This window comes from Centruroides sculpturatus, unplaced genomic scaffold (assembly GCF_000671375.1).
Source record: "Centruroides sculpturatus isolate CEXI.00-Female unplaced genomic scaffold, Cexi_2.0 scaffold631, whole genome shotgun sequence".
Lineage (NCBI taxonomy): Eukaryota > Metazoa > Arthropoda > Arachnida > Scorpiones > Buthidae > Centruroides > Centruroides sculpturatus.
In genome coordinates this window covers 225109-241206 of record NW_019384946.1, presented here as the reverse complement: position 1 = coordinate 241206, position 16098 = coordinate 225109, and the positions used below count along the sequence as shown (strand labels likewise).

General features: G+C 28.8%; 1 protein-coding gene across 2 annotated transcripts in view; it reads left to right on the top strand.

Moving 5' to 3' along the window:
* Nucleotides 1-1181: 1181 nt before the first annotated feature.
* Nucleotides 1182-16098, top strand: part of LOC111632201 (isocitrate dehydrogenase [NAD] subunit beta, mitochondrial-like) — a 25546-nt gene continuing 10629 nt past the window's right edge. Inside the window, exons 1-3 of one of the 2 annotated variants that reach the window (XM_023376578.1) lie at nt 1182-1301; nt 10007-10075; nt 12557-12693. In XM_023376578.1, the coding sequence (XP_023232346.1) occupies nt 1245-1301; nt 10007-10075; nt 12557-12693 (263 nt within the window). In that variant the 5' untranslated portion in view covers nt 1182-1244. Of the gene's footprint in view, nt 1302-4975; nt 5103-10006; nt 10076-12556; nt 12694-16098 lie in introns of those variants that run through there. The other variant, XM_023376577.1, reaches the window with a different exon arrangement.

Genomic DNA, 16098 nt, shown 5'->3' with positions numbered 1-16098 from the left:
ACTCCATTTTTATACGAATGTTTTGGTTTCTTGATTATTACACGGATGGCGACAGATGTCGCTTTATAAATTTAAAAAGCTAAATTATCGAAATTTTATTTATTAAAAATTATACAAAAGCCTCAAACTTTCTGAAAATTATATTATTTTTAAGTGAAATTAAATAAGATAATATAAACAAGGGAAGTAATCAGAAATTTGTTAAATATTTTTTTTATAAAACGCGATTTTTATGTTTATTTTTAACTCTTTGCGCCCTGTGGGCCTCTTTTAGCAAGCCCTTTATGGGTTCGGCCAGGCCCACAATGGGGTGGCTGGTTGAAGAGGGACAGGGCCATCCCCGAAAATTTTCTGGGGATTTTTCGGCCCGTCTGCATCGATCCCGGTTCAGGGATCGATGCAGACGATGCAGACGTGTTCTACGTTACTGAACACGGCCCCCAGAGCAGGGCCGTGTTCAGTAATGTAGAACACCTAAGTTAGAATTCTGACTTGTGAGTGGCTTAGTGGGCGGAGCTAAGAATACATAAAAGAAGCTAGTGGTGTGAGGAGTCAAGCAGTAGTTAGAAACGAGTTCAACATTACGGCATAACTAGATTTAGCAAGAATTCTGCGTTACTGAACACAGCCCAGTACTCTACCATCTTGACCTCTCGGCCATTCGACCGTCAGGGCTTTTATACTTTTATTCTCGAGTGATTATGTTATGTTTCTGTTTTATTTTTGAAAATAAATTATAAACATTTAAATAAATTTGATTTTTGATTGGCATCTATATCGCATATCGCAGACTGCATAAAATTATAACGAGGAGGAACTTTGTTAAAAAAAAAAATGTGTTGATTATTTATTAAAATGTTAATATTTTCTTAATACAATATATGATAAATTCGATTTCAATAATTAGTTAAGAAACGTTTTAGAATATTTTTAATTGGCATACATGAACGAAAAACATAATAAAAAATTGTATGTATTATTTCTATATACAGTAATTCATAAATACATTAAATTTTCATTGCTTGAAATTTTATATTTTCAAATATTTTATTAAATATTTTTATTTTTAGCAAAATAATAAATTTGGTATTAATTAATATTTATAGCATTGCGTATTAATTAAGATATAGAATTTCGTATCCTATCAATTTTCATGAACTCACTCACAGAGGGCACTTTAGTATTAAAATATGGCGATCGTTTGTTAATATCTGTAGTGATATATCGAGTAATATATATGTAAAATGGCTTTCTTCTCGTCCTTCCGGAGGTGTGCGATAGATAGTGTAAAGTCGTGTATGGTATGTGGTGTAAACTTTATAAATTTTCCAGTTATTTTGAACATATAATTATTCTGATATTAATAAATTTCAGAGTGAATACTGTTTCATCTCACCATTTATGTTAACATTAACCTTTATGCAGGTTTTAGTTTCTTATGCTTAAAATTATAATTACAATTGATAAACAGTTCGTAGTAAATAGTGATTATAATTAAACAGGACGTGTTTAGAGCACTGTAGAAAGAACTATTGGATCAAATGCAACTAAATTTGGTGTCCATACTTACTGATTATAAAAGATTTAGTGCTAAAATTTTCCGATAGGGAGAAACTTGGCGCTAATGTCGTTGCAATTTGCTTACTGGATATGTGAGAAAAATATACCTGATAGTAAAGTTTAACAAGTAATATCTGATTGCGTAGTACTCATTAAACTTCACTATCAAAGAAGAAGCATTGATGCTAATGCTGCGCATAAGAAATTCTAAGTTTTAAGTCCTTGCAAAAAGTTCCTCTGACTATTATTAATCTCTGGAAAATGATTTGCATTTTGAAGAAATGAAAGACTAGACTTCATTGTGAATGCAGGAAGGAGCTATGAATCAGTGAAGGTAGTGAAAATGAAGGAAGTTGCTTGTCTTATCGATCCCGATCGATCCTTAAATGGAGAATTTTTGAGGTGGCTCTAGGGCAAGTGAAATATCACAACAATTTGATATGCTCTATTCTAGCATGGAAAATTTTAGACTGCAATATTAATTGCAGTTTCACCTTACAGAATATCAATACTGGTGATTATTATTGAATGGAAATTATTTGCCATGTCATTCATAGCTCAGATGATGATTGATGATTTATGATCCTGGCAATTTCTGTTGACTAATAAAGCCCCTTTTACTTGAAAGGTATGATGAGCACTTGACTGCTATGTTTCATTTGGAGAAAGCCCGTACATTTATCAACAAAATTCCCTTGTATTCACAAAAATCTGTGGTGAAAGTTTAAGTATTCATCATTGGACCATATTTTTGAAGAAAACATTGTGTCTAGGCCCTGACACATTTTGTCATTCCTACATTTCAGCAATTAAACTGTTTGGATACCAGTCTTTATATAAGATGGAGCATCTCCTTCATATCAGCATCAATGTGCAAGTTATTGCATCAACACTTCATGCATGAAAAAGTGATTAGCTGGTGTTTTCCAACAGCATAACTATCACAGTTATCAAACTTGGTCCTTTGATTTTTTTGTGAGAATGTGCAAAGTCCCCCCTATGCTTCTGCACCACGGTGATGACTAAGTTGTCAAGACTGAGATCACTGTATCCTTAGGACAGACACAGAAACCTTGATGGCTGTTAAGTTTGTTTTATGCGAGCAGTCACGTATGTAGGCGCTCGGATTCAGGATGGAGATGGTCTGAGTGACAGTGTCCAAAAGAAGTGCACACTACAACTCAATTACAAAAAAGTAATACAGTAGATCCCCTATAAGACTGGTTCCTATAATTACGATTCCTATAAGACGGCAAAAAAATTGTGGCGGTATCCGTACACAATGGTAAAAATCTCCTATAATTACGTAAAACGTCATCAGGCAGCCGAACTACTTTTCTGCCGTCCGTAGCGTGGCGCTACGGATGTTTAGGCGGGCCAGAATAGCATGACATCTAACAGATAAATTGTCATTCCAATTTAGTTTTAAGATTCCAATTCTTTTTTTAATACCTAAAAATAACTATCTTAATNTTCATTCTTGCTTTTAATAGAATTATTATATTACTTTCCCAGCTGTTATAACAGAAGGAAAGTATGGCAATCTGGCAAAAAAAAAGATCCCAGATTTTTACATTTTTGGACTTAGGATTTAGACAAGGTTTCATCTTTATTTGAATCACTGCATGCGATTATAACTGTAAGACATGGTTCTTATGAAATAAACACAAAAGAAACCGAGTCAGGAGTAATTCTACATTAGATATTCTTTCTACTCCAGAGATTTTCTTATGTACAGTACAGTACTTTCTGATTTGATAGAACCAATTTTTGGGTGTTTTATTTATTTACTTTTTTAAGTTTTTCTTACTTGTTCACTTTATAATCGATAATAAACAGCTTTAATTTTGCTATAGCATATCATGTAGCTTCAATCATATACCAAATAACTAAATATATATCAGCAAAAAGCTTGATATATAATTTAAGCATTTTTAGTTTCTTCTTGTAAAGAGGAAAACATTAATTTTAAACCACTGTTTTAGGATTCTCTTCTAGTTTTTTGATTTTAAATTATCGTTGATTTTTGTAAATCATTCAGCATTACATAATGCACATTTCGGAAATATTTTGTAAAGGATTGTTCTTAGACAAATGATTTTTTTTTTTACAGAGACCATCACTGGTTGAAATATGAAATTTGTTCTTGAGTTATTGAGACAATTTATATACAGGTATTCCTTGATTAACGTGCAAAATTAATTGAGGCAATCCCTTTGTTTATGCAGCAGAAGTTTTAATTAACATAGTTTTACCAATTATCTTTACTTAACATAGATACCATATTTGATTAACACAATTTTGATGTATGCAGTAACATTGAGGGATTAATTAACTGTGTTAATCAAGGGATACCTGTATACAGTAATCAAAATGTTCCATGCATTCATTTAAATAACACATACAATTAAAATCTATGAATTTATAAGAAAGTTTTAAATTAAAAAGAAAGCTTTATTTTCTTTGGAACAGATATGCGCTTTTATAAAAGTTTTAATTAATGTGTGTTTAAATTTTAAGTTATGTTGTAATGTTTTAAGATTTATTTATGAATTTTGTTGAAGTATCTATCAAATATTAATATTAAAATAGATAACTTTTAAGAAGAAAAAAATTGGAGTTTAACTTTAAATTATTATTTTTAATTTTGTTATTTTGAATTTTTATAAATTTCTGTATTTTAGACGGCCTCTAGATTTGTCTGGATGTTAGAGATTTCGATAGTTCGATGTAAGATCCTTGAAGGGCAAGGTAGGAAGATGGCAGGTTGACCTAGGTGGCAATGATGCTTAGTAGGGGAGGTTAATTCAGGATGGGAGTGAACACTTAATATTGACAAACTCTTGATTGTCATTGAACCCATTATTTTATTCTGGGATCTTTTTTGGTAAATTGTAAAGTCCACGTTCAATAGTAAATTTTTGTTTGTTTGTTTGTTCCCGGTGATATCCAGATGTGTCACCTCTGGACAAGGAAGCAAGTCCATAGGAAAAGATATAATCACATCCTTTTTGGTTTCCCTCCTCTTTTGGGCTTTCTCATTTTTATGGGATACTTGAAGAGCCTTATTTATCAGGACAATATTATGAATATTTTTCAGTTCTGAGCACTCCAAGATTGTTCCACAAAACTAAAATGTTCAAGAACTGTTCATATTTGGAACCATACTAACAAATGAGCTTCTTGCAATCAGTACGTTGCTTTACTCGGTCAGTTTTTTTAATACTTTAACTAAAGTACTAAATTTAAATATTATGCAACTGCTTAGATTATTTTTGTAATTTCTTTATGATTTTATAATTTCTTTTTATTATTTTGATACTTTTTTGTTACAACTGATAATTTTGATTTTTTTATAAATTTTTTTATTGCCTACTATTGGAATATATATATATATTTTTCCTTTTTTGTTCAATATTAAATAATTTAATATGGCGATCGTTTGTTAATATCTGTAGTGATATATCGAGTAATATATATGTAAAATGGCTTTCTTCTCGTCCTTCCGGAGGTGTGCGATAGATAGTGTAAAGTCGTGTATGGTATGTAGTGTAAACTTTATAAATTTTCCAGTTATTTTGAACATATAATTATTCTGATATTAATAAATTTCAGAGTGAATACTGTTTCATCTCACCATTTATGTTAACATTAACCTTTATGCAGGTTTTAGTTTCTTATGCTTAAAATTATAATTACAATTGATAAACAGTTCGTAGTAAATAGTGATTATAATTAAACAGGACGTGTTTAGAGCACTGTAGAAAGAACTATTGGATCAAATGCAACTAAATTTGGTGTCCATACTTACTGATTATAAAAGATTTAGTGCTAAAATTTTCCGATAGGGAGAAACTTGGCGCTAATGTCGTTGCAATTTGCTTACTGGATATGTGAGAAAAATATACCTGATAGTAAAGTTTAACAAGTAATATCTGATTGCGTAGTACTCATTAAACTTCACTATCAAAGAAGAAGCATTGATGCTAATGCTGCGCATAAGAAATTCTAAGTTTTAAGTCCTTGCAAAAAGTTCCTCTGACTATTATTAATCTCTGGAAAATGATTTGCATTTTGAAGAAATGAAAGACTAGACTTCATTGTGAATGCAGGAAGGAGCTATGAATCAGTGAAGGTAGTGAAAATGAAGGAAGTTGCTTGTCTTATNACAGCACTAGCAAAAATTTAAATTTGCTGACTGGAATTCTTTCGGATAATCGACGCTCTGCTGTATTCCACTTTTGTCTTCTAACTGGTCAGAAACTAGCCTTCAATTTCACTCACTATTAAAGGTGCTTTGATTGATTGATTCAGCAGATTAACTATAGTGACTAGTTCATTCTTGCTTTTAATAGAATTATTATATTACTTTCCCAGCTGTTATAACAGAAGGAAAGTATGGCAATCTGGCAAAAAAAAAGATCCCAGATTTTTACATTTTTGGACTTAGGATTTAGACAAGGTTTCATCTTTATTTGAATCACTGCATGCGATTATAACTGTAAGACATGGTTCTTATGAAATAAACACAAAAGAAACCGAGTCAGGAGTAATTCTACATTAGATATTCTTTCTACTCCAGAGATTTTCTTATGTACAGTACAGTACTTTCTGATTTGATAGAACCAATTTTTGGGTGTTTTATTTATTTACTTTTTTAAGTTTTTCTTACTTGTTCACTTTATAATCGATAATAAACAGCTTTAATTTTGCTATAGCATATCATGTAGCTTCAATCATATACCAAATAACTAAATATATATCAGCAAAAAGCTTGATATATAATTTAAGCATTTTTAGTTTCTTCTTGTAAAGAGGAAAACATTAATTTTAAACCACTGTTTTAGGATTCTCTTCTAGTTTTTTGATTTTAAATTATCGTTGATTTTTGTAAATCATTCAGCATTACATAATGCAAATTTCGGAAATATTTTGTAAAGGATTGTTCTTAGACAAATGATTTTTTTTTTTACAGAGACCATCACTGGTTGAAATATGAAATTTGTTCTTGAGTTATTGAGACAATTTATATACAGGTATTCCTTGATTAACGTGCAAAATTAATTGAGGCAATCCCTTTGTTTATGCAGCAGAAGTTTTAATTAACATGGTTTTACCAATTATCTTTACTTAACATAGATACCATATTTGATTAACACAATTTTGATGTATGCAGTAACATTGAGGGATTAATTAACTGTGTTAATCAAGGGATACCTGTATACAGTAATCAAAATGTTCCATGCATTCATTTAAATAACACATACAATTAAAATCTATGAATTTATAAGAAAGTTTTAAATTAAAAAGAAAGCTTTATTTTCTTTGGAACAGATATGCGCTTTTATAAAAGTTTTAATTAATGTGTGTTTAAATTTTAAGTTATGTTGTAATGTTTTAAGATTTATTTATGAATTTTGTTGAAGTATCTATCAAATATTAATATTAAAATAGATAACTTTTAAGAAGAAAAAAATTGGAGTTTAACTTTAAATTATTATTTTTAATTTTGTTATTTTGAATTTTTATAAATTTCTGTATTTTATGCATGTCATGTGCATTTATGCATATCATAGTTTTTACCCTTGTATTATGGTAATAGTTGTAAATATTGAATTATTTATATATTTCTGAAAGGACTCTGTTGGAATTTTTATTGCATTTGGAGGATTATGTATATTTCATAAAGGCTGTGTATAAAGTTAAATTAGTCAAAAACGAATTTTTTTTAATGGTTGTTAATTATGTAGTTCTGGGAAAAGGTTTCTTTTCAAACTAACTATTATTTATAACTCACCAGAGACAATGCCAAGATAATTAAAAGTATATGACTAGAATCATCATTGATTTATTGCATTCATAAAGATTTTAGAATTAGTTTTTCTTTCAGAATTTTTAAAGATACTGAATGGATACTGAATATATGAATTATATACAAGCATGTTATTATAATAATCATTAATATAAATTTTCAATTAAAGCAATTAAAAATTAACACACATTTTTTTATGTTGCATTTATGACTCCTAAAAAGTTTAAAAAACTTTTAATTATGTAAGTTACCAGCAAAAGTACCTTGCAACTAATGAACAGTGCTATTCAATAAGGAATTTGCTTTTAGATTCTAACTTAATACACTTGGTTTACATAAAAAATGAAATACAGTAGAGCCTCGATTATCCAACCCCCGATTAACCGACATTTCAGTTAACCGACCGTCCTAGTCGGCAAATTTCAAATGTCCGCTAATGATGTGGCACTACAATATTTGGCTATGTCTTGGCTACTTTAATATTATTTTTACGTGTTTTAGCTGGCAACACTCATTTGACCATGAAAGGGAGCCAGTATTTAAACGAGGCTTAATTTTCTAATTTTTAACGCTACAATAGCGACGATTATTATTTAAAAAAATTTTTGTTAGGCTTAACATCAATGAAAATTCAACGCAAAGTAGGTTAATAGCGATATACAGGTAACCCCCGTATAACACGGTAGTTACGTTCCAAAAAATTGCCGTGTTATGCGAATCCGTGCTATACGAAACAAAGAACTAATACGAAAAGGAGGGTTAGGTTCCAAAAATTAAAAAACATGCTAGTATATTTTCATAATTAAGATAAATATCTTCATAAAAATTTTTTAAGTGATACATGTTAATATAAATTAAACAATGTTTTCTTCGTCATCACTAAAAACACTATTAATTAACCGAGAGCGTTTTCTTTTTGGCAAGTTATCCTTATCCTGTGAGCATTTTTCTGCATTATTTTCAGATCCATGCTTTACCTTTTGCAAAAAGTATGTAATTTTAGATTGCTTGCTTCTAGTTAAAAGGTCCTTATAAATTTCCTTATATGGTGCTAAGCACTTATGAAGAATAAAGCAAGTATGGAATAAGGGGAAGACATTCGGCAACATCAGAAGCAGAAGCGTCGCGATCTGGCAACATTGAAACAAGTTTCGAGAAGGACCACGTGTATCGACAGAAGGCGAGAAGAGAAAATTTACATACTTAAGTACTAATAGTTCACGAAAATAATAATTTTCGTGAACTATTAGTACTTAAGTATGTAAAAATTTATTACATTTCATGTTGTACGAGGGTTTTACCCAATTCTCGAACCGTGTCAGAGTGAATCCGTGCTATAAAAGTACCGTGTTATACGGGGGATGGTACCAATTCTCGAACCGTGTTAGAGCGAATCCGTGTTATAGAAGTGCCGTGTTATACGGGGGTTACCTGTACTAATTACATGGGATATAATAATATACTACACTAATAATGGATTTTTTCATACTTTTTGGTTATCCGACTTTTCAATTATCCAACCAACCCCAGTCCCCAATTGAGTCAGATAATCGAGGCTCTACTGTATTGGAAAAGTATCAGTGTATCAGAATAAATTATCAATAATGTATGTTTCTCATATTATTAGTTACAGTAAAGAACTTGATTACATATAAATTTTTAATTATAAAAATTGTGTTAAGATATATTTTTTTACATTATTGTTAATGTTAACACGAGTACTTTTGAAATTCCAAAAATATGATTTTTATAGTTTTCACGTAAAATAATTTTAGAAGTTTGTACTTGAAGAAGAAAATTTTCTTTGCTAATGAAGAAAATGTGATTTACTGTATGTTTAAAGAAAAATATCATATATTGTTTCATTAAAAATTTATGTATGTACTGTAAATAAACTTGTCAGATGTAATCATAATCTTATTTCGTCCACTAGTACGTATCTATTAACAGGACTTATTAAACTGGCTTTAGGGATACTGCAACTCAGTTTCATAGATTAGAAAGTTATTTTATTTAATTTACCTGTAAATTAAATTAAATAATTCTAATCTGTGAAACTGAGTTGCAGTATCCCTAAAGCCAGTTTAATAAGTCCTGTTAATAGATACGTACTAGTGGACGAAATAAGATTATGATTACATCTGACAAGTTTATTTACAGTACATACATAAATTTTTAATGAAACAATATATGATATTTTTCTTTAAACATACAGTAAANATATATACGATTAAATAAATCAAAGACAAGTCTGTCCAAGAGGGATCATCATTTATTTTGCATTTCAGACTACACATACACTTAATGTGTATGTGTAGTCTGAAATGCAAAATAAATGATGATCCCTCTTGGACAGACTTGTCTTTGATTTATTTAATCTAATTTATAAATTATTTGATCCTCCATCAAACATTTTATAACAAATTAGATATTTGTATTGTTATTTGTTTGTTGTAAAAAAATAATAAATTAAAAATAAAATAAAGTTTAATATTAAAAACTTTTACTATTATATTTAATGTTTTATTAATAAAACTAGTAACAACATTTAAATATAAGTCATGCTACTAAAAAAAATTTTCCTTTTACTTAGTATATATTCTTTTATCCTGATAAACATGTAAATATTTTTAGAGAATAGCTGCTTGTGATTTGAGAGCTATTTCCCAAGCAAGTCATCCTTTACAACAGAATAATCAAGATGTAAGTTATTTTAATCATATTCCTATATTCTATAAATTTAATTAATAAATGGAGCATTTTTGTCTTTAATTAATTTTAATATTTAAGAAAGCAATAAAATAGTATGAATTTCAGTAGAGCATCAAATACTCAAAATAATTTCAGTTAACAGTTTCAGATAACCAATCACACTTGGTAAAGAAAGAACAGATAAACATTTAAATAAAATAAAAGTATTAATTTTTAATTCTAATATAATAATAAAAGAATTTAAAGGCATACAAATTTGCTAAATATGAATGATATACAATTTTCTTCGCTATTTCTTAATTTATTAAAGCAAGCACTTAATCTTTCATTGCAATCTATAATGTACTGATGAAACTTTGAACTCATAGTAAAAAAATACATAATAGTAAGATTTAATATTAATTTTTATGTGAGTACTATACTTTTTTTTGGGTCACTTATTTTGCTTTATGTAGTTTTTTTTTAAACTCTGCTAAATTCCTGACTTGCTTGATCATCATGAGAAATTGAAAAATCTGCAAAAGATTGCATTTCTAACCATCATTCATTGCTTTTCTAATGCTTCAAATGCTTCATTGTGTCTATGCACAGTGAAGCATTTGATGCATTAGAAGCCTGTGACTCATTAATCATGTTTTTCTATCTGTATTGTAATAAGTAAAACCAACACTAGTGTTGATGATGAACTGGTTCAATAGCAGGCTTCTGGAAGATCACTGACAGTCACTAGTTACTATTACATAAAATTTTGTAATTTTTGGAATTAGTATTCTCTGAAATCAGTTTCAGTTAAGTGATTTTTTCAGATAATTGATTTTTAGATAATCAATGCTTTACTGTATAAGATAAGATATTATTGTTTTTATTTTTTACTTATTTACTTCATCACACATTACAGAATAAAATTAAATAATATTTTGTAAAACTATACATCTGTAATAAAATAAAGTTACAATACCTATGCATTTATTTTTGCCAGATGATATTTTCATAATTCTGTGTTTAGACATTATTATTATTATTATGGAAATGTTACCATTTGAAAGCTGTATTTTTACACCATTTAGGATTTATATAATGTATTTCAGTTTGATATTTGTTTTTCATTTGATATTTTTGTAGGAAAAATTTGTCAAACAATAATATTTTTAACAAAACAAATGTATGGGAAAAATCTTGAGTTACATTCTGAATACAATTGACAGAACATCAGAATTGTATGTAGATGTTTTAAACTCCCCAAGTGTCAACAAATGAGATATACATCTTAGATGATGATGGTGTTGCAAGAAGCATCATAGCAATATATTGATATCTCCTGTAATGAAAAGCTCAAAAGCACTTTCATGATGTCATTAATAGTAATCAACAATTCTATAATTTACAGAAATGCTACAGACATTTTTAAAAATGTATTGAAATTTATTCTTTGTGTGTTACTGCAAATTTTCATCCTGTATTTTTTTCAAACAAAAATTCTTATTTATTCTTAAGCTTTTGTGTCCTTATTATACAATTTTATTATTTAAATGTCTATTAGGACTTATTATAGGTATAGGTTTTGCAGGACTTGGACACCAGTATAATAAGTCCTAATAATATGATCTGTCCTAGTACGGCTAATAGATATTTAAATAGTAAAAATTCTTATTGTTGTGTGCTATACTGTATTGTAAACATAATCTTTATGGACTGTATAAGTTACTACTTACAAAACAACTATATATTAACAACTAGCTTACCTGTCGTGCATTGCTGCGATCTCAGAAGAAACAAAATTCAAGAAAACTCGTTATGATAAAATTAAATTTACATTTTATCATTTTTATTGAAACTTATTATTGTTGTTATTCATTTTCATTGGGAAAACATTTCAAAGTGTCATTTCAATTCTATTTATTTATTGGAGTGTTTGTGGATACACAATATTTTTTGTTTTTCCGTCTGGTGCGTACACGAATAAATCAGACGGTTTCNCACACACACACACACACACACACACACACACACACACACACACACACACATTCATTTTTATATATATAGATGATACTGTTTGTTGATCAGAAATGATATTTAATCATTTTACATTCTAATATTATAATTTGTCACTTTTCCTTTGTCTTTTTTGGATTTGTTACATATATAGGCATATTTATTGTGTTTCAGTTACATTTTAACAAAACTGTTTTAAAGTATATGGATTAGCATTGTAACACATTATATAATTTTTCCCATTTTAAAATAACGAGAAATAGTTTTTTGATTAATGTTTTCACATACTTGTAGAACATTGATTTTCAGGAACAGATTACTGATGTTAAATGGGGGATACCTATATATATTTTTTTTAACAATAGTTTTCTCCGATATTACATAATTATAATATTATAATTTTATTTGAAAATAAATAATATTAGATATAGTAAGTATTATTTTTAATAAAAACATTAAATTACTTTCTTGATATAGCTTGTTTCCAAATCTGAAGAAAAAGTGAGATGTACTCTTATTCCTGGTGATGGAGTTGGTCCAGAAATATGTAATTCAGTAAAAGAAATATTTAAACATCTTGGTGTTCCTGTAGAATTTGAAGAACTGTTTGTGAGGTAACTAGATGCTAAAATACATAGAACAAATTTTGATTAAATTCTATATAATGAATGAATAATAATTTATTTTTGAAATATATCACTAGCAATGGTACAGGTTAGAAATAGAGTTAAATACAGTAGAGCATCATTTATCTGAATCAATTGGGGACTGAGGGTGTTCGGATAACTTATTTTTTGGATAACCAATTATGTACGAAAAAATATATTAACCTATCCCGTGTTGAAAATTTTCTCTGTTGCGTTTCGCTTCGCGTTGAATTTTCGTCGATGCTAAGCCTAACGTAAACTTTTTAAAATAATAATCGTGGCTATTGTATTGTTATAAATTATTTCTTTATTTTTTACAAACAAAATAAATATATTGAAAAATATAAAAACAAAAAAAATTATACTTTAGAAGTTAATCTAGTATCAAAAACATTCAATTCAGCACAACACAGTCCACAGAAAAACACTACACAAAAGTGCCAATGCTACCAGCTAAAACACACACACCAACAAAAAAAATATTGGAGTAGCCCAAGATATAGCCAAAGATTGCAGCGCCACAGCACTAACAAAAATTTAAATTTACCGACTGAAATTCTTTTGGTTAACCGACATTTCAGATAACTGGCTTTCGGATAAACGACGCTCTACTGTAGTTGAATTTTGAAAATACAGTAAGACAACAAAGTGCTAAGCGAAACAGTGTTAAATGAGGTCATTTTAACATAGAGCAAATAGGGATAGGGAAAACGTGACCAAAAATAAACCAATTTTACTTTAATTTTAAGTTATTTTTATATTAATTTGTATAATAATATATGTTAAATAATACACAAACATATGCACACAGAAATGTAAAGTTAATTTTTTTTTGTGACGAAGGTCCTGACTTTTCTGAAATTCTTGTTCTTTTGCAATAAAGTCGTGAAGTTTCATTTGTCGCTTTTTTCTTTCCTTAAGCAAATGTCGGTAGCAGAAGATTGCATCCAAAACACTTCTTTTTGCTTTTGCACTCCTTTCAAAATCTGGATCATTCACTACAATTTGATCAACAATTTCGGTTATCTTACCAAACTTTTACTAAGGAAATCTGTAGAGAAATTTTTTGGGTTCTTTGTTTTCAGAATCTCTATTTTCCAGTTTCACATGAATTCCATGTTCTGCCAGTTCTTGAAGGTTATCATTGATAAGACTCTCACCAAAAACCTGTGGTAACTCCTCAATATCTTGTTCTTCTACATCTCCTAGTCCTGCTGTATCAATTAGGTTGAGTTTGGTCAACCTAACAACAATGTTCCCTCTAATTTTTTTTTTTGTAGATGAGCAGAACATACACTTCTCTGAACAAAAAAATTTTTGCTGAACAGAATCTGAGCAAAAAAATATATATATATTTTAATTTTTATATATAAAATCTTATTTTTTCCTATAAAAATTAAAATAATTAATTATTAAATAGAGATTAAAACTCATTTTAAAACATACTTTTATACAAAATATTATCTTTTGTCAATGATTTCATGTTTTTAATCGAAATATATGCAGCAATAATCATGTTGCAGACAGAGTGAGAAATAAGTAAACAGCAATTCAAATTGGTGGGCATGCTCGCCTGTGTGGCACATAAGTTCTTGTGCACTGCAACAATTTGAGCAGTGTGCGGCAGCTTAGCTTAGAGGGAACATTGCCTAACAATACAGTGATAGGCTCTTCTCGTTAAGAATTCTTGGATACCTTCAGCCACAACTTCTGCACTTCATTCAGGCATTTACCAGTTAATTCTTGCCAAGTGAAGTTGATATTTCCTATGGTATCCATGGTGTTATATTTTTTCCAAAATTGCACCAAACAAACATAAATTTAAAGAAAGTACACCTTTTTGCCACCTTTTGCTGATTTGTTTGTGTTTGCAAATGATCGTATTATATATGAATCAATAAAATGTCGCGCTAATTTAAATCAGCGTAAATTTTTAGAGTTTTTTAGGCTTTGAGCAGACCGCATTATATCGAATTAGCATTAAGCGGGGTCTTACTGTATATGTTAAATGCAAATTAAATTAATTGATAAGTTCTCAAATTTTTTATTATTGTGCTCCTTTGAATTTTTGACTCTCACAAAACCTTTATGCTATTAAAATTCCTGACTTTGCTGAAATTCTTGTTCTTTTGCAATAAAGTTGTGAAGTTTCATTTGTCACTTTTTTCTTTCCTTAAGCAAATGTCAGTAGCAGAAGATCACATCCAAAACACTTCTTTTCACTTTTGTACTCCTTTCAAAATCTGGATCATTTGCTACAATTTGATCAACAATTTCGGTTATCATTACCAAGTCTAGAATAAAACCTTTATTTTTGATTTTATTTTAATTACCTTTTAATTACATTTGTGTATGAGTATATATGTATTTATATATATATATATAATATTACACAGCTAAACAGAATTAAAAATATCACTATCTTTGGAATACAAAAAGAAATTGGTTGAAGATCTTATCAAAAGATTTAAGGAAGTCAATGGAGGAATTAAAACAAAAAGCAATAAAATATCTATATTCACATATAATAAAACTTTAAAGAGTGTCACTAATGAGATTGTGAATCATAAAGAAACAAAACTTGTATTCAAAAGAGTGCCCACCATTTACAGACTTCTTAGAAATGACAAAGAAAAAACAAAAAAAAAAAAAAGAAGCACAAATAGGTGTCTATAGAATTCTGTATGAAAGAAAACAAGAGAAATGGCATTGCACTCAAGGGAAGTCTTTAAACACCATTCAATACTGTATCTGGAGAATTGATGTCACTTAATTTGAAACTTAGTTGGGGTCAAAAAAGATAACTTGAAGTAAATTGTAAAGCACATAAATACATCATCAAATAAAGACAGTGTTGCAAGGTGTTGTTCACCATGGTGCAAGTGGAATACTCAATTGTAAAATGGGAAGATGTTGACATCATAAAACCAGTGTATTCACCATTAAGGATGCACCAATTAATCGGTAAGTAATCGGTAATCGGCCGTATCGGCCACTTAGCCGATTAATCGGTATCGTCCATTCCCCCCTGATTAATCGGTTTCGATAATCAGCCAATTTTACATTTTGGTATTTTTGTTAGAATGTTACGTACAATGCTAGTAATAAAAACTAATAAATTTCTGTTATACATTTATTATTTATTACATGACAATCTGAATATTAAAAAAAAATTACTAATCAAATTATTCCTTTTATCGATACATATTATAAGTATAATACAATGTATAATATAAAGTTTAAACTTTACATAAGAAAAAGTATTGAATAGGTTAAGAAGAAAAATTAAATTTTTATTTGTTTTATAAGTTTAAAGTTTAAACATATAAAACAAATAAAAATTTAATATTTAAACTGTAAAACCCTTAAATT